Source organism: Rhagoletis pomonella, unplaced genomic scaffold (genome assembly GCF_013731165.1).
Source record: "Rhagoletis pomonella isolate Grant_MI unplaced genomic scaffold, Rhpom_1.0 Rhpom_scaffold_00006, whole genome shotgun sequence".
Classification (NCBI taxonomy): Eukaryota; Metazoa; Arthropoda; class Insecta; order Diptera; family Tephritidae; genus Rhagoletis; species Rhagoletis pomonella.
The window spans coordinates 38554841-38577968 of NW_023458560.1; the positions used below are offsets into that span (position 1 = coordinate 38554841).

General features: G+C 34.6%; 1 protein-coding gene across 1 annotated transcript in view; it reads right to left on the minus strand.

Moving 5' to 3' along the window:
* Positions 1 to 220: 220 nt before the first annotated feature.
* Positions 221 to 23128, minus strand: part of LOC118740719 (putative inorganic phosphate cotransporter) — a 43620-nt gene continuing 20712 nt past the window's right edge. Inside the window, exons 3-7 of the mRNA XM_036472367.1 lie at positions 5462 to 5646; positions 4914 to 5360; positions 4442 to 4826; positions 4106 to 4344; positions 221 to 828 (exon numbers count right to left, since the gene is read on the minus strand). Of these exons, the coding sequence (XP_036328260.1) occupies positions 616 to 828; positions 4106 to 4344; positions 4442 to 4826; positions 4914 to 5360; positions 5462 to 5646 (1469 nt within the window). The 3' untranslated portion in view covers positions 221 to 615. The remainder of the gene's footprint in view (positions 829 to 4105; positions 4345 to 4441; positions 4827 to 4913; positions 5361 to 5461; positions 5647 to 23128) is intronic.

Here is a 23128-nt window from a genome sequence, read left to right on the forward strand (position 1 = left end):
TAAGTATGTATAACCCTACTTATGTACATAATTATAATTACGTATGCATACATAGCTATTGAATCTTTGGGCACGCTTAACAACATTTAGCAAAAAAGTAAGAACTAAATTGCTCACAAAAATACATATATCGTTATCTAAAAGTGAAAAGGTGCTAAGTCCATTTATTAAAATGGTACAGGAGAGACGAACAACCGTCTTAACTGTGTATTATCTGTCATTCTGCATCAAAAATTCAAAATTGTAAAAAGTGGACTTAGAAGCCTTTTACATTTAAGTAGCGTTATAAGCTTTTGTTACTACGAATACATAGCAGCAAATAATCGATTTTAATGATTATCTTCTTACAAGTATTTTAACTTTCGTTGTCTCGCTGTTGGCGTTTGCTTTACAGCTTAAACTACATAAGTATATAATATTACAAAATAAATACTTTATTGAATTCTTTTTTTTCTATTTTTTTTTTTTTTTAATTCTTTCACTGCTTCCACAGTTCAGCTGGCAGCTATGGCGAAACCCGCGCGCACAAATATTCGTTTTTTTTTTTTGCTATCAAATAGAACGAATTACAGCTGGGCACGTGTGTCTTTACAGTCTTCTTCACGCTGCACAGCTTCACAGCTTATCGGTTATTTCACTTTTTTCGTAGCGTTCAATTTGCGCGCCATCAGCTGTTTTTTCCTTCTCCTCCGCTTCGAAATCGATCTTACGCGGTGGATCGTTAAAGTCCTGCACCTCACCCGACGCCCAGATAACGTACACAATGGCAGTGACGAAAAGTATGGCGAATGCAACCCAGAAAACGGTACGCCATTCGAGCAGCGAGGCCTGGAAAATAAAAATATGTTGAATGATTAGGAACTGAGTGATAAAATATGTAAAAGAAAATGTGGTGAGTGGAGTATATTTAATAATTATGTATTTTTTTTTATATTGTTAATGTGTTACTAAACCTGTTGGCTTAACTTTTCTCTAGATACTAACTCTGCTGCTCTAAGATATTTCTGAGCACTTTTAAAACCCGCATATGAAAACTATGACTCGAATAAGGCGTTAAGGCGTTAGGCTAAGTGTTAAGCCTTTTATTGCAAATTTCAAATGGAAGGCGAACGAGCTCGGGCCCAACGAGAGCGACGCGTTCAACTAAAGACGTTCGTGTCTAATAGACTGATTTTTCTGAGTTTATTGCGAAATAACGAGTGTTCAGTGATATACCCAATGACAGTTCGGAGGTCATATCTGCCTAAGTTAAGTACGTTTTTTTCAACCTCGTTCTTCTTCTTGATTGGCGCTGTAACCGCCTAAACGATTTTGGCCGGGTGAAGCATCTTTATATGGACCAGGCATGGGCAGAGAGTTAGCAGGTGCTAAAAGAGCGTAAGCGTCGCGTGTACGTATACAAGCGAGAGCGCAGCGATGAGAACACGACAGCATACAAAATGAATTAGGCACACTAACACATTCTCACTTTTAGCTCACGCTTGTTTGAGGTAGTGCCCACCTCTGATATGGACAGATAAACCGCTTAGCTTACATCTGCCCTGGATATTCAATGCAGTTCTCACTGAATGTTTTCCAGCCAGTTAGTCCACAAAAGAGTTCCGGTTCATGGAATACTGTGTTAGCTCCGTGTTTTGCTAGGCAGTTGGCTTGTTTGGTACCATCATGCCCCTTATATCCCAGTTCCAAGCCCAAAAACGTTGTATACTTGGCCTGAATAAATGACATATTTACTGGCTTTGATTTTATTTTGTGTAACTTCAGTGCTTCTAAGGCAAACCGACTGTCTGACATAATGCAGATTAATTTCGAAGATGTGCCTGCTCCAAAGCACTATCACCTAAAAATTTATATTCCAAGTATTTCTGCTTGAAAAATAGTGGAGTAACTGCCCTTTGGTATCGTTTTTTTTTTTTTTGAAAGTTCGACCCAACTATACAAGCACGGGGATACAAGCCCAAGTTTTTCCAATTTCAAGTTTTTGATTCAGATGTGTATCAAACATCCCTATTATATTTGGATTATGGGTTAATTTTATTCTGGAGATATATGTATGTATATAAACAGAGTATATTTTGACCTCAGCTTATCAGAACACTGGATCTATGCAGCTCTAAAGACTATAAATTTCAGAATAGAAACCGGAGGTAAGAAGTGTATGTGCTCTTCTCTTGGCCATAGATATCATATGGCCCCTCCTTTCTCCGTGAAACGGCCTCCCACTACAGGAGGTGGTGATTGTCGCAGATCGGTTGCTAAATCCCTAGCTTATGCAAGTGGCCTCTTGGCCTAAATGAGCCGTCAAAATACCTGTATTAATTCTTATCCACTCCTGGGGGATATTTATGAGTAGCCTGTATCTCTTTAGATTATACCCCCTAGTATGCGGTTAGCTTGACGAGGACCCCATGCTATTTTCCTAGTGCAATTTCGTAAGTTTGGTATTTTCCTTTCTGAGCACTTCCTTTATCGTGTTAGGATCTGCCGCAAGGAAGGTCCTATCAGGATCGATTCAGCAGGCATTCTGGCTAACTGATCAGCTTCATAATTTCTTTCGACTCCCATGGACCCTGCTACCCACATCAATGGGACAGCATCCTTTCACTTCGATAATCCCTACGAACGTTAATCTCTGCACACACACTAATGGCATAAACTTCTAGAGACGGTTCCCAAGGGCACTGAAAGCTTCAGTATAGGGACACAGGGCTTGCTCCAATACCCTGCTCCCCTAGACGCGTCTCTCCATAATAGAGGCACTCCCAGTCGCCTTGTTGTATACATCAATCTTGAAGCTTCCTTCAAAAGCTGCTATTCCATGTATATCATCTCTGGCGAACATAACTAATTAAAATTGGAAGTCTGGCTTTTCCTTGTTACTAATTGACAAGACCTTACCTTGTGTCACATATATGCAATAAGGAGCCATTAGAAAACTTCGTTGGGACCTTCATAGGGTTCATCATGTACTGATTTTTAAGTCAGAGTGGCTTTTTAATGGGAGCTTTCATCCATAGATAAAAAGCTACGTTATAATCTGTCTACTGGGGCAAAATATCGACGTAGTGAAGTGTCGGTCAAAACTTTCTATGTAAATGTCCGAACTCAGGGCCTTGGAACTATGTATGTATATATGTATATATATAGAGCTTTTTTCTTTGTTAAAACTTGGCTCAAAACTAATAAACGGATTTCAACCGAATTTGGACAACATATTTCTTAGACCTGTGGGACAGACATACGCTGTATTTTAATCCGCTAGGTGGCGCATGAGTTGAGGTATTTAGAAAATTTGTGTCTATGATAAAATTTTTATGAAGTCGAGATATGCCTAAAATCTGTATTTATCGCCCGATTTTGATGAAACTAAAAACTCCGGTGTGATTATCTAATCTATACTTTTACAAAAAATGGATCCGCTAGGTGGCCCTGATGTCGAGGTTTCCAGAAAATCCATATTTAAGGTACGATTACGATTTTTGACATATTTGCTGACATATGTCCGCTAGTATTTTTATAAAACCATGAATGACTCACGCATCCCTTGAATGATTTTTTTTTCAAGAAAATAATTAAAACCTTTTTTCATTTACAAAATAAACGGATCATAAACTTATTCTTTAGAGAAAAGTGACTTTTATAATTTGGAAATGGATCAAATGACCCTTATCTGTGTTTCTAGTGTTCAGAGTCGTTACTAGATATTACCAAATTACTAATTTTGCTGTGCCATAATTTTTTACCAGTGTCTGTCTCAAAAATTCTTTCGTTTTTATAGTTGATCTGCTATTTCTCTCGGCTTATGAAATCTGTAACATAAAAAGCATGCGAAAATCAATCAAAAGCTTTTCTTAGGAAGTGTCTGAATGCTGCCTGTTTCCTCGTTGCCAACCTCATAACGAAACGAAAAATACTCGTATATACATACGTACTTACATATGTGAAAATCCTATTTGTCACAACTGTTATTTAGGTTTTCCGAATTCCCCCTAATTAGTAATGCACTAAAATTTCTCAGAAACTAGGATGTAGTTAATATAACTTACTCTTAGCTAGACTGGAAATTCTCTATGAAATGTTAATACTTCCTTTCGTTTCAACTTACATTTGGTGTCATCAAACCGACTAACGATGGCGAAACTACGCCTGTAATCGCGCCGATGCCATTAGTTATTGCCATCAATGTGCCCGCATAGTTGGGACTCATGTCGAGTGGTGTTAGCTTCATGCCTGCATAGAAAGCACCCATAAGACCCATGCAAATGGTGAAGAGCGTCACGACTACAACACGATCACAACCCGCATATGAAGCGGCAACCATGAAGATCGCTGGACCAAAGGCAGCTGCGCATAAAATAAAAAAAAAAACGAAAATTAGAGTAACGAAATATTTTCGCTAGCCACTATTTAGCTAGTCACCCACCCACCCCTTCCGACTTACCCAAACCAGTCATCATTTTGCGTACTTTTGTGATGCTCATAATCTTGCGTGTGATTAAGACATCGCCAACCCAGCCTGAACTCAGCGAGAATATCCACATTACAGCGTATGGCAGTGAAGAGTAGAGCCCATTGGCTTTGATGGAGAATTGCATAACGTCCGCCATATATTTGGGCAAATCTGTAACCATAATGTAAAAGCCCCAATCGTGACCGATTTGTGCCGATATCAGCGCCCACATTGGCAAGCTAGTAAGTATAGCCTTCCATGGTGTGGGTGCCAGATTCTTGTTACGTCCAATGGTGCCCATATGTTTGGTTAGATATTGCTTTTCGCTAGGCTTAATAAATGGATGTGTCGTCGGATCGCTGTAGCAAAGGAATGTCTAAAAAGTGTACGTAGAATTAGGAAATGCATATATTATAAATCTCGACTTGTTTCACTTTGCTTTGTTTGCGTCATTTCTACTTACAAATATTATGAACCATACAATGCCCAAACCACCGAAGAAGTAGAAAACCACAGGCCAGTCATAGGCAGCCAAAAGGAAACCAGATAATAAGTTACCCAAAATTGTGCCGACTTGCCCACCGCCCAATACCAAAGCGCCCAATTTGCCACGCTCCTTCACTGGTACCCATTGCGCCAGCAATACACTCAATGCCGGGAAGGTAGTACCCTCACCGATGCCCATCAATATACGTACTATAATCAGCCAGTTAGCGCCACCATGAATAATAGCAAGTGGCGTAATGACGGTGAAGAAGGCTGTGGAAAGAATGCCCAAACTGAGCGTCCATTTGCCGCCAAATTTCTCAGCCAATAGACCGCCGGGAATGTGCGTCAAAATGTAGCCAATGTAAAAAGACGAGAGAATATAACCCTGTAACTCCTCTGACCATTCATATTGACCGCTAGACTGTAGCGGAGAGAGAGAGAAAAAGAGAGATAAAGTGAGGGCGGGAGAAAGAGAAAAACAAATTATCTACTAATAATTGGGTAAGTAAGGCAAGAACTTACGCTTGACCCTGAGTCCAAATCATCGGCTTTACACACAGCCACTGCTTCACCATTATCATCTGTATAATTCCTCTTCACCACCAGCTCGGTAATGGCTACCGAGAGACAAATACGCATAGTGTATGCGTTGAGCATGGCCAAGAAGCCCATGATCGCAAGGATCACGCGCTGTGGCACGAGGAAAACTAAAATGAAAAAATAAAATAAAGTGAAATTAGTAAATTTGAAATATGTATAAAATTTAAAAAGGCAATACGAAAATATGGACTAAATATACCATACCACTTTACAAAACAAAAAAACAAAAAAAGATCGCCGTACCAACCCTGCTTATTCTTGCAAGGTATGTAATTTGAAAAAAAAAAATTGTTTTTCCGAACCTAGGTGTCACTTTTTACTTTTTCTGGTAACACCTACATACATTCGCAATATTTTTTTTTCAAATAATTCCACTAGTATAATCAAAATACTTCCTTAGCAAAAGTTTAGTGAATTTTGGTGAGCTTTAATTTACTGACATTAGGGTACATACAGCCCTGATAGGGTGATAAGAACTGAAATCTGGTGGGTAAGCAATAGAAGGGCAATAACTTTGGGCCAAAAACAATTGTCAAAAACATTGTTATATCATACTCTAAGACATGATACAAAAAAGAAGGTAGGTTCAATAAACAATTTTTTGATTAAAAAGCAGATTTTTTACAATTGCTCAATTGTGAAAAATTCGAAGCGGCGTTACCCAATTTAAATTTTTTTGGTGGAGGGGATTTTATACTATAAATTTGGGATTATAAGTATAAAAGTTGTATTAACCTTTACTTTAAACTTTTAATTAATATCTTATCTTAAAAATGTTTAAATTTCACATTAAATTCGATAACCACTCGCCAAAATCATTATTTTTAGATTGATAAAATTTTAGCGAACATATCGTCGGTGATACTGCAAAACGTTCTATGTCACTTATTACCTCTGGTGCTTAATTGATCTGTTATCTGTATCTGATCGCTGCTGGCAATCGTTCATCTTCATCAGTCAAAGGTAGACAGTTTTGTCAATCGTTTATTAGGGTGTAACGATTTGCAGATGCATTCCGGTGCAAGTATAAGAGACCATACATATGTGTAAGTGTCAAGGGTACTAATAGACATCGTCCGTTTTGCTGTATCGCCGACGATATCTTAAATTTTTTTAGTGTCCTTATGTCATCTGATTATTTCACAATATAACTATGGGGACAATAACCCAAAATTATTGTACGAATAACTGAACCGTACGCAACAAAATACCTTTTGCTTGTTCAAATTTCGATTCTAAGAACAAAATGGTTTTTAAATAAACAAAGAGTTAATAATAAAATTCGAAGGATTTTAGATATTGGGTATCATAGCACGAAATGTCACAATCTGCTTAATTGTCAGGTTGTTAATATGGCAACGAAAAAGTACCTTCTTTTTTGTATCATGCTTTTAGATGAGACTGTAAATGTAAATGCCGAAGATATGACGAAAAATTTAAAAAACCAACCTCTACGTTCGAGTAAAAAATTTCAAATTGCATTGCAAGAATAATAATTAAAGCGATGTTTTTTTTCTAGTGCGGTCTAATGTTCATATGCAATATATAAAAAAAAAACTTCGGTTTCTTTAAGGGCCGTTTAAACCTGACTTGGTAGTTAGCATGCAATTTGTAAACTAAACTAAAAATCGACAGTTACTGGCCGAGTGTGCGTCAACTCTGCGCTGTGGAAATTGCATTAAAACAAAGATTGATCGTTGACTTGTATTCGTATCGCCACAATTAAATGTTGTCACACACTGAAGAGAGACTGATCGAGAAATCAATCAAACAAATCAATTTTGCTATCTTTTAATTATTTAAATAAAAAGAAAATCACTTAAAGTGAATGGTTCTATCAAATTTAACTAAAGCAATTAATTACAAAACCAATTACCAATGAAATTGCATGAATCGCTTATATCGTGTCAAATCTAATTTACACAGATTACACGCAATACTGGAAGCGAGAGCGTAAATTTAGCCACATACTGTGGTTACTAACAAAATTCGAACGACGCGATAAACTCGTGTTTTTGTTTTGTTTTATAAAACAGCCGAAACTCTGAAACTGAAGACAGTCTAAGCCGCCCACTAAGAGTATTCGATATTATTTCGATCATGAATCGATATATTCCATTGCATGTGAAATGGATTTTTGACTATTGTTCGCGCTGAACAATATCGATATAAAAATCGTGTTTAATGATATTCAAAAAATCTTAAATCTTTTAACTCGGACGCTGTCAAAATTAATTATGGACTCCAAGAGTATTAACTCCAATTTAATCGGAAGGCATTGAGTTTTAATGACATGGAGAAACACTTTTTTCATACTGTTATGAAAATATTTTCCATGTCGTATTATTATTTTTGCGTAGGAAATTTTATTTTATTTCTTATAATAATTATTGTAGCTGAAAAATAAAATTTATATTGCGTGTAAACTATCGGCCTCTACGATATATCGAGCTGTGAGATATCGATTCAAAAAATCTATTATCGCACCATGAAATATCCATATCATATCGAACATTCCTACAACAAAGTGTTTGATAAACTGTGGATGACACCGTGCGACAAAAACCAAAAATTTTTAAAACACACGAAAAAATATATATGTATATTCACAAAGCTAGGAGCCAAATATAGTACAACTGCGTTTTTATTTTTTCTCTCTGACGTCAGGATTTTTTTATAAAGGACTTTGAAATTTCTAGGATATGATTGAATAAAAAAATGATTTAAAAGGTTTGGTGCAGTGCAGAGTAAAAATATGGGTATCAATTAAAAGGAAAAATTTTGTGGAATTGAAAAAAAAAATTAATTTTTTGGTGCACAAGGAGGAATAAGTGTTGAAAATGTTCTTTTAAAACTTTATCCTTGAATATCCTTAGAAATTTCCAATATTTATTTTTGAAAAAAATATATGTCAAGACTAATATGTATTTCTCATTATAAGTTATAGATAGTTGCAATATACATAAATGAAGATACGAACTTAAAAAAATAATAAAACATGTTTTTCGATTCTTGCAACCAAGAACAAGCAGGAAGCGCCAATAAATCTATGTATGTGTTTAAAACTTAAAAAAAAAGGATATTGCATACTGGCTGAACGTCAAAAAAAAAAACTTAAAACCTACTATATTTGAAGCGCATTTTAAAAGTGAAAGCAATTCTTTTACAGAACGCGACATTTTTTTTCTGAATTCTGCATCTCAAAGGCTTTGAAATACCTCTCTTGTCATGCTCAAGATATTCGATTTTGTCCCTTTTTTCAAAATTGCACATTGTGTGGCGCTATGGTCGGTCGACATATTACATATTTATGAAAATCGTATTTATGACCAAATTCGAATTTAACTTACGTAATAAACAAAAAGCATTCGAAATGCGTTAAGCAATGGTTTCCATTAAATTTGAGCTCGGTTTATTTAATCTGAATGTATATTTTCAAAGGGCTGCATTTTCATATGAGTCAGTGTACATACATGACAACAAACAACTGTAATCAGCTGCACATTCAAATTATAATTAATGAAGTTCTCAGTAATCGCACTATCGTCACACGTCTGTTGTTCACAGAAAATTATCGAATTAGCAAAAACAAAATTTTATAAAAAATGGCATTTTTTCATTTGGATTACATTAAATTGACTATGAACTTCGGCGATCAAAAAAAGAGAACCATGTAACGCCTGTGTGGCCGCCGGTAATACTACGTTCCCATGACAAGTTATTCGCTCTCCCATCCGTAATTTGGATCTCTCATTCGTAATTGGCGCCCCAATTACCCTTCGAGTTACGTAATTCGCCATACAAAATTTTCAGAGCGAATCACCTCATTTGTAGATAATATAGACCCAAATAACCATGCGAACTACGAACAAATCGCTGCCGTCTCTAAGTTTAATCGGAAATTTATCGAACTCAGCTGTTAGAGCGAGAGCGAATAGAAAAAATCAAAACAAAGAAAGGGAACAGGGTCCCCGCTGGACACGAGACTGTACAGACAGGGTGTGAACGGCTTTCACAGCTAGTCTCTTTCCATCTATACAGACTCCCGTCTGTTAACATATGTCAAAAATATAGGTGCATCTGAGTTACTATTGATAGGGTTCAAGATGGACTACGCAGTAGGGCGAGTTGTCTATTCCGAAGTGCTTGGCACTGCTCAGGCCTAGCGATTGTAAAACCGCACCAATATATTGCAAGCTGAAGTTGCGCATGAGTATTTGTGAAGCCTATAGGATAACTACTAAGGAATAGCGTTATCAGAAAAATAAGAGCCATATGAAGGTTTTGAAGATATTCTTCCAAAACAAGAAATCTCTCTAAGGTATCCATTCTAAGTAGAGCTCTCTGGAATAAAGGGAACCCCTATTCTGAAATTATGTAATGGGGAGGTTTGGTATAAAGATGGATCCAAAATTGAATATGGAAAAATTGGGGCTGGTATAACTAGTTGGACCAAACTTATGGGCAGTTAACATTCTTCAAACATCCTTGGTACATCAGACAAATCTTGAAGTCCCTGATAAGAACATCAAAGCCAGTATATGATATTTTCCCAAACTAACACTCTTGAAAACGAGAACACAGTACGACTGGTCGTTAGAGCCACAAGGACGAGAAGGCAAAATACAGCGCTTCAATTAAATTCTATGGTCCGGAACCCTTTAGTGGGCTAGCCAAAGCGCACACTAGGAATGTCATAAGCAATATGAATCTTTCAGACCCGATCATCTTTCGCTTCTGTGAGCTGAACGAATAAATAAATGCGAGAATATATTTTCTGTGAATATGGTATGCTCACCAGACTCTTGGAATATGGGGAATAAAAAGCTCTCTGAAGTGCTAGGCTAATATACGGTGAAGAAACACACACAACAGACCACACCAGAGATCGCGGTGTATATAATTAGCGCTCTTAGCTATAGCATGCATCTATTGAAAACAAGTCTCAAGCTTCAAGTAACTAGTTAAAGAATGCCCTTCTCTGCTTGTTTGAATAAATCAGTTGCAGTGGTTCTGGTGCGTGTTCTGGCTTACCCTCTCAATACAAAGGCAAACAGAAATTTACGTGCGCTTTTTGAAAGAAATAAGGAAGTAGTAGTCAGGTATCCAGATTTGTGAGATAGAAAAATAAGCAGTGGATCTGCTAAGTAGGTCAAAAAATCAACAAGGACATTATTTACGGTGATTTTTTTCTTAAATTTGAAATCACAACGTTAAACCGACTGAGTTTCACGTGGCTTTATAAATCGAAATAATATAAATTTTATGCAGCTTATAAGGTTTTTTAATCTATTTCATTTTTAATGAATTTAGGTGAACAGTAGTCTAATTACATATCGATGGCTGAGTGGAAGATCGACCTATCTCGGCAGCCAGTTCGAAAACGCTCTATCTCAAAAAACTTTTCAAGAACGCCCTATTTTAGAATTCGTTTCAAAGACGCCCTATCTCAGCTGCCGATTCAAAAACGCCCTATATCAACATATTTTCAATACATTTTGAAGTGAGATAGGGCGTTTTTGAACCGAATTTTGAGGTAGGGTGTTTTTGAATAAAATTCTGAAATTGGGCGTTCTTGAAAAGTTTTTTGAGATAGAGCGTTTTCGAACTGGCAGCCGAGATAGGTCGATCTTCCACTCAGCCATCGATATATATATTAGGGTTATTTTTTTCGGCGACTATTTATTTTGCACTCCCACCTCAAAATTTTGTGGGAAATACCTAGAAAAAATTCGACCAAGGCGTGCAAAGATGTCCCGTTCAAAATACACGTAAACTTTTTCAAAAGTCTACAGCTCAGAGGCATTATATGGTATAATCTTCTGCAGAATTGAATGCTCTTCAAAAGTGTCCATTGCGGACTAACTCCCAACAGGCGAGGTAGTACGGGTCACTAAACCCAGTTTTTTCATGAAATTATTGTTTTTTTTTGTTGCCCCTATATCGTAAAAAACAAGAGCCACTGAAATAAGTAGTAAATTAATATAAAAATATTTACTATTATTAACACCATTGTTTTAAGCTTGCTCGACGCCTTTTCATAAATTTTAACATTTTTAAACTACTTGTAAACAGTGCTGTACCGGAGCACAGAAATATGTATGTCTGAGCGCAACTTGTGAACAGACCAAGCAAATCAACCAAGCTTAAAAAGTGCATTGTGCTAATAAAATTCTAAAAAAAGGCAAAATAAAAATAATTTACATTTTTATTGCGTGAGCGCGAATTCGCCTAGACAATACAAACCTTCAATGCGGTCTTTTAACCCAAAAACAAGCATAACACAAAAAAAAAATAAAATACACTAACAAAAAGAAATATAAACAAGTAAAGCATTGCAATTAACAGAAAACAAAACAACAAAGTATTCGTCAATAAAAAATTAATGAATTGACACAGCTGAACTTGTTTTTGGACAATTTTATAATTATATGCAAATAATAGCGGGCTTTAACCTCTATAAATAAAAATGAACAAAAAAAAATAGAAACCATAAAAAATAATAGTAGAATAGCTGTACCTGTTTTAAATTGCTCGGTTTGCTTAATTTGAAGACATTTCAAAAATTCTAAATTTTTTTCGCTTTTTTCCCTTATCTGCAAACATTTTTTCCAACAATAAATTCTTTCCTTGCTCCATTAAGCTCTATTGCATGCGCCACGAGTCATTTACGACTTTTAAAATATTTTAAAATGTTTTATTATGCAGTTGCATGTAAAGCGATAGATGCATGTGTTGAAGTTTTATGTACATATGTACATATGTATATGTATGTGTATGCCCATAGAAGGGAAAATAAATTAAATAGTCACCACTTAGTAAATGAGCAAAACTTGAAACTTTATTTAATTAAATTACTGAAACGTGCTAGAGAAATGTGTTTTGCAGTTTTTAGCGCAATATGTGTATGAATATCGTATGCACGTTAGACCGGGTCGGTGCACATATATACATAAGCACATAAGTATGTACATTTGTATATATTAGCCGTCATCGATTCGCCAACAGATAGCGAGTAGCGAAACGAACATGCAAAATTTTTCATTAAGCGACCGGAACTTAAGCATATCGAGCAGAGAAGTGGCGAATCGATGACGGCTATAATTGTTCCTATGCCTTATATTTTGCAAATACATATGTATGTATGTGTCCAAAATGGAGTCGGCTAGGGTCTTTGCCATAAAGAAGGTGATTTTTCTCATACGGAATAATAAGTCTCTATCAGGGAACGCCACTATAAATATTATTTGACAGCCAGGCAGCAGTGAAAACGTTAGACTCCAAGGTACTAAAGTCGAAAGTAGTTCGGTCTGCCTGTGGGTGGAAGAAAGAGTCATTCGTAATCGCCTTCCTAACTTAACCTAGTCAGCAAGTTTATACCCTAAGGTTATGATTTGTATTAGGTTGGTTTTATAGTTTCTTTGTTTATTATGTTTATTTATTAAATGAAAAAATAATAATAATAATAAACAACAACCACACCATCAAATCTAAATAGCAGCAGAATAGTTGCCTTTGATTGTAGTTGAGTTAACATATCAAAAAGTGGAAAAGGCAACAGCAGTTTACGTGGCGAATTTAGCTTTATAATTCGAAGTCGTTGGTTCATATCCCAGTGACCGCGATGAAGAAGTCTGATGTGGAGATATGGTGATCTCCGAAATAACAACTATAACTTCTACCATTTTTAAACTATTGTTGTTTTTCCACAATAATCTTTCATAAACAACGGCTTCAGGCTCAATAAAATTGTTGAATATAAAATGAATTTTTTTTTAAATTACAAAAATTATAATTCGACTTTTCAGAGCATAGACATAAAAATTCACTTAAATTTTTTTTTACCGATACCGGGGTTTTTGATGCTTCATAATTTGTTCATATTGCTAGCTGCGTAGCCACATTGTTGAAAGTTAAAGATTAGAATTATGATATTTCGAGACGGGAATTTCGTTTACATAATTAAGGTCGCACACATGCAAAAACTCCATATACTCATACAGGTATACATACTTCGTTGTCGAAGGGTTCCCCAAGCTGGAGGCTGGAAGAAAAATTTATCCATTGCATTTGTTTCCAACACCACAGTTTGTCATTAGGGGTATTCTCTGAGTCTTGCAAAGCCCTTGCGCGCTGCATAGTTTGCACGGATTGCACGGTCAAAACCGGTTTTCATATGGGACAGCTTTGTAAACCGTACAATCCGTCCACCGTGCAAGGGATTTGCAAGACTCAGAGAATACCCCTTTTGCCTTGCATTTCGTTCGCAGCATTGATTTTTTCTTTTAATATTCGCAGTGTGTTCCAAGCTAAATTTTTTTGTTTTTGCTTTTTATAAAAATACCGTCCAAGCTTTAAACAAAACCATATAAATTACAGTGTCAAACTTTCTAAAAAATTTAGGATAATTCAACAAATTTTCATCAAAATTGAAACTTTTTATACTGAATCTTTAGAACATACATACATGGGTATGCAGTTTTATAGACCATTTTAGTCCAATGAAGTGCAAGTTTAAAACGGCTAAAAAATCCCTTTGATTTTTAAGAATTTTTTTGGTGAGTATTTTTGCACTTTTTCCATATAGGTAAGCATGGTTTTTTTATGAAATAAAATGCGGGAGATCGTTAGCAACAAAGTTTCATGAAATCAACGCCAGTATTTGTAAATTGCACTTCTTTGTCTTTCTTTTAGTTTAAAAATGTTCTTTTTGATGCAGAAATGTTCCTATAGGTCTCGACATGCAAATATTTCACTAAATACATATCATTAAAGCAAGCAAAAATTGCGTATTTATTACCACCTGTTTGCCTTCGAAAAGTTAAATAATCATGCGCTCAGATTTCCTGTTAAAATTTAACAATATGTAGAACAGACTTACACTTGTCCATATTTGCTCAAGCGGTGGCAGCGTTAATCATTTAAAGAAAAGATTTTTTATTTTTTTTTTGTAGGTAATTAAAGTGATTGTTTTTGTTTAAATGCACAACATTCTCAGAAACAAAAAAGGAACATTCACTTGAAATGTTGTAATTAGTATTTATATTTAAATAATTATTGAGTTGATTAATAAATCAATTATTATTATGTTCATAACCGCATTAAGCTCGCTCAGCATATTTGCGCTGCCTTTCAAACTAGCTGTTTCGCAGCTGCTGCATACATATTAATCGCTATTTTAGGTACATATCTAATAGCAACTCATAAAAACATGTATGTACATATATAGCGATTAAGAGGAGAAAAAAAACGGGATAACTTCGCACTTCAACATTCTTACTGTACATACATATCTACATACATTAATGCGGGTGTAATTAAACGATAAGTAATTGCTAAAGTCATTAGTGCAAAGTACTAAAAAAAAAACGATCGCAATCGCAGCAACAGATAGGTAAAGAGTTATAACAAGTAATTTTTAGCAAAACAAAACCGACTTCAACTCTCATATAAAAAAAAAATATATATATCTCATGATCCACTGGTCGGATCTCAGCCAGATTAGTATGGGACCACCTCTGAGACACTACCTTTCCGAATTATCAAAATCGGTTGACGTGGTCCAAAGTTATGCGGTAACATACATAAAAAAAAAAATAAAAAAATTAAAAAATATTCCCACGAACTGATAACCTCCTCTTTTTTTGGAAGTCGGTTAATAAAGAAAAGCACTTGTCTTACCGACTAACTCAGACTAGCTCTCGAATCTCTCTGTATCTCCTACTTATTACAGCACCTTAATCAAGTAATTGCTGCATTTTACCTCGGCCCTTGCCGATGATGGGAATTATAAATAGAAATGAGGTGCTATAATGGAGCGCTACCCTATAGCTACGGTGACCATATTTATGAGAGCCGAATATGGGACAAAAATAATGTTGCAAATTTTTTCCACAACAGCTTACAGATTTTAAAGCCTTCTTCGAAGATGCTAGATGTATTAGCCCTGAAACAGTATCCTTTTAATAACATCACAAATTTGTGGGATAATTTTCTCGAGATTTATACCTCGTAAAATAAAAAAAAAAATAAAAATTCGTTATGTTTTAGTATAATAAAGGGCAATTTTAAGTCGCTAAGGCTTACCATTAATCTTTGGCTTTTTTTGTTGACGGTGTTATGCCTTTTGTTTATACAAAGTAAGTATGTTCGACCATTTTTTCGAAAGTGAAGCAAATGAGCAGCAATTTCCACACGCACTTTATTATACTGAATTTAATGCGTTACAAAACTGCAAACCAAATTTTTGTCTAAAGAAATTTTGGTGAAACATTGCATAATTAATTTTTGTAGTTTTTTGCACAAAGTTAGAAATTTGGTATTATATGGTTTTTGTTAGAAACAGAGCTTTACTTTCATAAAATAAATAATAAACATGAAATAAACTAAGGAAAAATAGTCAAAACTTGCTAAATTGTCGAGTCCAAATTTTTATTTTGGCCATTGTAAGTATTCCACGTTTCGAATCACAGGCATCCAAGATTAGAAAATAATAACTGTTTATGGAGAAAATTACGATCAAATACCAACATCACTTAAAACTCGTTCATAGGCATGCCATTTTAATGAGCTGTTAGGGTGTCGAAACACCGAATACGGGACAAATGCAGGACATTAAACGAAAGTACAGAACATTTGGCTCTCCGTACAAAATAAATAAATTACCAGGACAATGGGTCAAAAAAGAAGACTGTCCCATAAAATACAGGACGGATGGTCGTACCTATATAACCCATAGTCTTCATATGAAATCTGAAAAACGTCTATATGCAATCTAATCTCATTTCTGTCAGGCTGTGTACAAAAAAAAGGTGTCTCGCTCGGTCACATTCTAGAGCTGTTTAGATCGCGAGAAAGTCTTTCAGCTTTACAGATTTCAGAAACTATATTTTTCTGAATACTACCAAATTTAATTTTAAAAACGAAGTGCATTGTAACCGAATGAGCGTTTTAACTTCGAAAAGGATGGGTAACTCCGGTTGGTATCACAACGGCCACACATTGGTCTACATACATACACTGGCGGCAGAAATAATAGACTCGCCCTATTTTGACCAGCTAGCCTAGCTAGCTAAACAACAAACACCGTATAAACACCCTTTAAAACTTTGTACAAAAATTCAACAAATTTCCGCCAAAGTCTCAAACCTTTTATTCAGAATTTTTAGAAAAATTGTTTAAAAGTTGAATAAAAAGTTTGAAATTTTTGTGGAAAATTTGTTGAATTTTTGTAATTATTGCACAGAGTTTGAAGAGGAAATTTCTATGGTGTTTGTTGGATAACTAGCTAGGTTTTTGTAAAAAAAAACATTAAACACTAAATAAACGAAAGACTGTTCGAAATAAGGCGAATATATTATTAAATTTTTATGAAATTTTTTTGAATTTTTGTGAACTTTATGTAAAGTATGAAATTTTGATAAACATATATTGTATATATTATATATTAATGCAAAAAATGTTTCATTCAAATAATTGTGAATATTACTTATATTAGAGCAAGGTACACTTTCATTTGTCGCCTAGTGTATGAATGGAGAGTTAATCTTTCCATCTTAAATTATATACATACCTGAGTTATTTTTTCGAAATGGAAAGCATCTGATAAAAGCCATTCAAAACCAAAAATTTTGAATTAAGATTTTGACAAACACCGTTTTGAAATACAAAGATACTACCATAGATAGACCAGGACCCGAATGATTAATCGATTCGAATCGAATGACATAACGTTACAGCTTTTTTTTTCTAATCTCAAAATTCAAGAAAAATCAATTCGTAATTCTGTCAAATACATCGTGGACGCCATTTTTTTATTTACAGAGCTGTAAAAATGCAGATGTGTTTACTTTTTGTTCACTCAACTTTCAATTTGTTTTGAAACCAGAAAAAAGCTGATGGTTTGAAACTTTATCAGATTTTACCAATAAAAATTCAACACCCCCTTTACTCACGTTTTTAATATTTTTGAGTTAAGATGTTCTTACAGCAAACGAGTGATATTAGCTATTTTCTTCACTACATAACTGTCTACCAAATTGCGAGATAAGAACCTTATTACTTACCCGTGCGTTCCCGTTAGTAGATTTTCGTGGACTTGTGACAAGTTAACTTATCTTACTCGCACTTTAACATATCCAGTTTTTGTTTAACCAATCATAATCTGTTATGGAAAAATTTAAGATTTTTATTACAAATAGCTTCATTGCTTGAAATATTGTGTTTACCAGGTACACACACCGGTGATAGTTTGACTCGAGTTTGTTTGTAAAAACTTCGCCGGTTTATCGCTCATTTGACGTATTTATTTTAATTCTATCAAAATTGTTATACATATGCAAAACCACTAATGTTATATGATACAAAAACCAAAAAAAAATCACATAGATAAGTGAATTCGATATGCATTTAAATACAAAAATATTAATTAAATTAAATATGCATTGCTCTTCACGATCTTTCCAATTGATACTCTGCGGTGAAAGTACATATAATTTTGAACACATAGCACATAACGTTTTAAATACATATATATGTATGTAAGTATGTATGTATGTAGAGATGTATGTACAGTGATTCAAACAAGTGTTCACATGTTGGTTTTTTAATTCGCAATGTTTACAAATTACATTTTTTTTGTCATTTTTTGTAAAAATATTGCTCATGCTTTAACCAAAACCATATAAAACAAAGGTTCAAACTTTATATACAATTTAGAAAAATTTAAATATTTTTTTATCAAAATTTCAAATTTTTAATCAAATTTTTTTACTGACTTCAACAGCATATGAGTTTGTCGGAATATTTTTTTCATGCATGTTAACCGATTTCTATAATTCTTTTTTTTTAAAGGGAAGGTGGCCCCATACTAATTTGGCATAAAGCCGATCATTGGATGATAAAGCATAAACAGACGGCAGCGTTGATCCGGATCAACTCGGGAATTAAATGCAGTCGATCCGGATTAAGTCCGAGTTAATCCAGCACAGGAAAATGACACACTTAAACCACTGTGAACCCATTTTGATGCCATATTAGAGACTCCTTGCGTCCCTTATCAACCTTTGAAGTAAAACCAATGTGTAGCCCTAATAAAGCTCACAAAATTAGAGGTAATAGCTGAATCGAGTTCATCTAAATATTCAAAAGAATAGTGGAGAAACGAGCGCCCATAAGCTCTCGCGAATGCAAGACAGTGGCATAAGTAATGCTCTACGCTTTCGATTTGATCCTCATCACAGCAGCTATGGCAGTAGTCGTTTGACTGAATACCCATCCTGCTAGCATGGGTTCCCATCAGGCTATGCCCGGTGAGAATCCCAATTAAATGCCGGAGTGGTGGTCACTCCAAGCGGAGTAGAGGCCTAGTGCAATGCATTCACAACCTAGGACAAATATGCCTTGCTGTCATGCAAGTGGGTTCCGCAGACCATCTTGTAGTTAGTTGCTCTTTCGATATAATATTCCCCAGCCAGAGTTTGCAGGACGGTAGCCGAATGCCCGCATCTCCAGCAGTACTGGAGGCCTACTCTGTATTAAGATTCGAAACTCAATGCGATTCGAAAGGCGAGACGGACTAATAAAAATTCATAGTGTCAAGTATTCGAATGCGAATGATTTGATATTCGAATCGCAACTTAGAGTGGACCCCCCGATTGCTGAGAGTAAGGTGCCTTTCCTTGTCAGTTCATAGGAAACACAGTTGCCCGGTACACATCGATGGCCTGGCACCCATACGACGTGAGTGACGTATCTCCTTGCCAGCTCATTAAGAGTACGTATACATTACATCACATCCTGCAATGCTTATTTTTCAGAATTTAGTGCTTCGGTAGCAGCCTGGCCATCAGAAAATACATATAGCCACTGCATGCGAATTAATAGAAGAATCGATCAGCCGTCTTGCAGTTTCGTAGATTGCTGTAATTTCAGCTTGAAAAAATGCTGCAGAGATCTGGCCGACGAAAACTGAAGATAAGTGAGAGGTTCTTGCGAGTATACTGCCCTTCCTACCTTCAGATTAAACTTCGAGCCATCAATTTAGATGGCTGCTGAGTCGGAGTAAGAGATCAGGACTGAATCCTCCTCCCATACACATTTGCGGGCATCTTTGTTTGGAAATGATTCCTCAGCCCAGTAAGCGGTATTGTATAGTTCAGGCACCTGAAGATTGTTGGAAGATCTTCTAGAATTTACGAGTGTCCGAATCTCGTATCATTCCAGTTGATCAGCGCGTTTAGTCTAATAGCATAACAACTTGCCTTTAGTTTACTGTATAGAAGGTCCCCAGGTAGAAAATGAAGCAAGGGCTCAACGGATTTAGTCGGCGTATATCTATATATGACCCATTGATTAATATTCTTGACAAATCCCTCAACAACATTAACTTGATTAACCGTGAAAATCGATTATCGGGGGGAATGATACCGTTCCCGACCATCCTAAATTTAGGGCTTTCGTTCATAAATCGATCCACTTCGGTCCGCCACTGATATATCTAATATACATACATATGTATATTTACATATGCACATACATACAAACGCGCTTATAAAATCTTTTATAACACAATACGCCTGCTAACTACTACAGTGTACTTAGATATCGCATATTGACAGATTAGTTTCTTTTTGTTATTGCATAAGTTGTTGGCTTATTCATATTTATGTAAGTAAATGAACTCAAGGTGGGCGAGAAAATGCAATAAAATAAACAAGTAATTTTTAAGCAAAAAACAAAACCGACTCGCATACAAATTTAAGATTATCGTTAATCTCTTCATGATCCAATGATCGGATTTAAACCAAATTAGAATGGGACAACCGGTGAGGTAACATCTTTCATTTAAAAAAAATAATAATAATAGAAATCGGTTAACTAAGTCTAAAGTTATGTGGTAACATACATAAAAAAATAATTAAAAAAATATTTCGACGAACTGATAACCTTCTCCTTTTTATGAAGTCGGTTAAAAGGTACAAAAAATGTGCGTTGTAAAAAGCAAAAAAACATTTCAACTGTCATTTTGTAACTCACTCCATACAATGCACTTAATTTAATAGCAGATGCTTTTATTTAACTGACAACCGTTTTCATTATGATCATGACGGAGAGACGAAGAATACAACAAGGAAAAAATTGCAAAAAACGTAATATCACCAGACTTAATTATTTGCTTGGAATTTTATTTTTTTTTTAAATTGTATATTTTCATATTTTGTTTTACTTCGATTTAAAAAAGAAGTAGTTTGCGATTTTTCTTATTTTATTTTTATTTTTATTTTTACTTTTATTTTTATTTTCATTTTTGTTTGCTTTAGTGAATGTACAAAAATGTCATATCCAAAATTGGTGTGACAAATTAAAATATTCCATTATTTTTGGACTTTTGTCTCGCCTAATGTGGTGAGCACCTGTCAGACACATTTATGTCAATTTATACATATGTATGTATGCTTCGGAGCTTCTCTTATGGAATCCGGTAAATTATAAATGTAAGCAATTGTGCAAATATGTAATTAACATTTACAATTCAATCATTGAATCAATAAAAAGTAATGGCTTTATAATACTTCTGATTTAATGAGATTTTATATCATATCGCATGTTCTATAATACAGAGAATTATTTGAAAATTTGATTTTTTTTTGGGAAAACGCAATCCAAGTTTAATCAATTCATACAGTTGGTATACAAAAATATTCGCAACTTTTGAAAAGTTTAGTTATTTGGTAGGCTGAACGTATTCTCCTTATCGAGGTTATTAATTTTATGTGCGTATGTATAAGTGTCCATATGGAATGTATTTCTTTGCACGTACAATTAATTTAAAAAAAAAGATTATTCTTCTATTAATGCCGAAAAATTTATATTCTTTTAATAAGCGTCAAAAATGTATTTTTATATTACAATCATTCATTATCTTGAAACATAACTCGCAATAACCTAATATCCTGTTTGAGGTCAAGTTCAATAATTTCCTATGGTGAATAAATAAGTATTCAGCTTGTACTTCAAAGCACGCAAATAAATCACTTGTTTTCTACTTTTTGGTATATTTAAAAGTCCGTGGTCCGCGGAAAGCGAGATAAGAACTGTCTCTTGATTTATGCCCTATTTACATACATGTGTACATACATATTTACACATATATACATGCACATCTTATGTACATACAAATAAAAATCATGTTCAATCTAAAAAACTTCAAAAGCACTTTAAAAAAGTATTTATGTATAGATATACATATGTACATGTAGCAAAAAAAGTTAATTACCTATAGACTTTCTAAAAATTTATTCCGCAGCATTGACCTACTTTATAAGTTAATAAAAACAAAAACAAACCAAATTTTCAAGATTCATTCTCTGTACGCGCAGAAATCTTAATTCGGAATTTCGTAGAAAAACTTGGATTCAAGTGCATGTTTTATCATGTTTTTTTTTTTTTTTTATAAATAGGTTTGTCGCAGAAACCGACTCGAAATGGATTTTTTTCGGAAATGAAAATTCATTTGGTGTTGCGAGATTCTATCGGATTTTGAGTTTTCGAACTTCAACCAAACCTAACTACTAAACGTGATAGTTTGTACCAATTGCTGATTTCGGCGTGAAGTTGCACGTTTTTATTGGCTAAAATGCACGATTTTTGGAACTTTAAAGTTAAAATCGACAATACAAAGTCTTTAAAATAAAATTTCAGAAAACTGCTTGAGTCTTACCATTTTTTTTTTTTATATTTCTCGCATTGCATGCCGAGCACAAATTTATTTTGAGTTTAGTATTTTTCTGCAAAAAGCAAACAAGTAAAATTGGTATTTATTTTTTTGATGTTCTTGCAACAACGAAAAATTTTTTCAGAGTTTTTTGTGTGGCCTTACTAGTCGTTTTTAATTACGGAGGCGCGAGCTTTCACAGCAATCCTCAGGAACTGCCCGATTTTGCATAAGCTCGAAAAAGTATATGTAGAACAAGTAAACCGCATTATCAATGAGATTAGAATGGCACTTGAACAGAGAGAATATCATTGCGCAATAAACAATATCAGAATTCCCTAAAAAATTTACTATTTAAGCGATTCAATAAATAATTATATATGTACATCGGGGTGTAACGCCAAAAAATATCGGATTTTTCACCAGTATAAGATTTTTTTTTTCGTATTGAGAGTGATGGCGCCCTAATGTACATAATAAAAAAAATATTTGGTATTTTTCTCCAAAGTCTAGAAGCAAAACGCATAATCTTGTCTCTCAAATGGCCAGAAATTATTGATAACAACTTTTAGATTATGTATTTTTGTATTTTTTTGGATTTAATTATTAAAAAAAAAAAAAATTATTTGACTGAGGCAAATTACTTCCTCCGTTCTAGTAAAAAAAAAATGCTTGTTACTACTGACCCAAAAATTAATCTGCGCATTAAAACTGGTCGGAAAACCTTGAAAGTTACCTCAATAGATCACATACCAGCGTATACGAACATACATTCATATGCATGCATAATTCTTTTGAATTCTCGTCTGCACATGCATACATATGTATGTATGTATATTTCAATAGACCTAATCAAGTAAAAAAATTTTAATAAT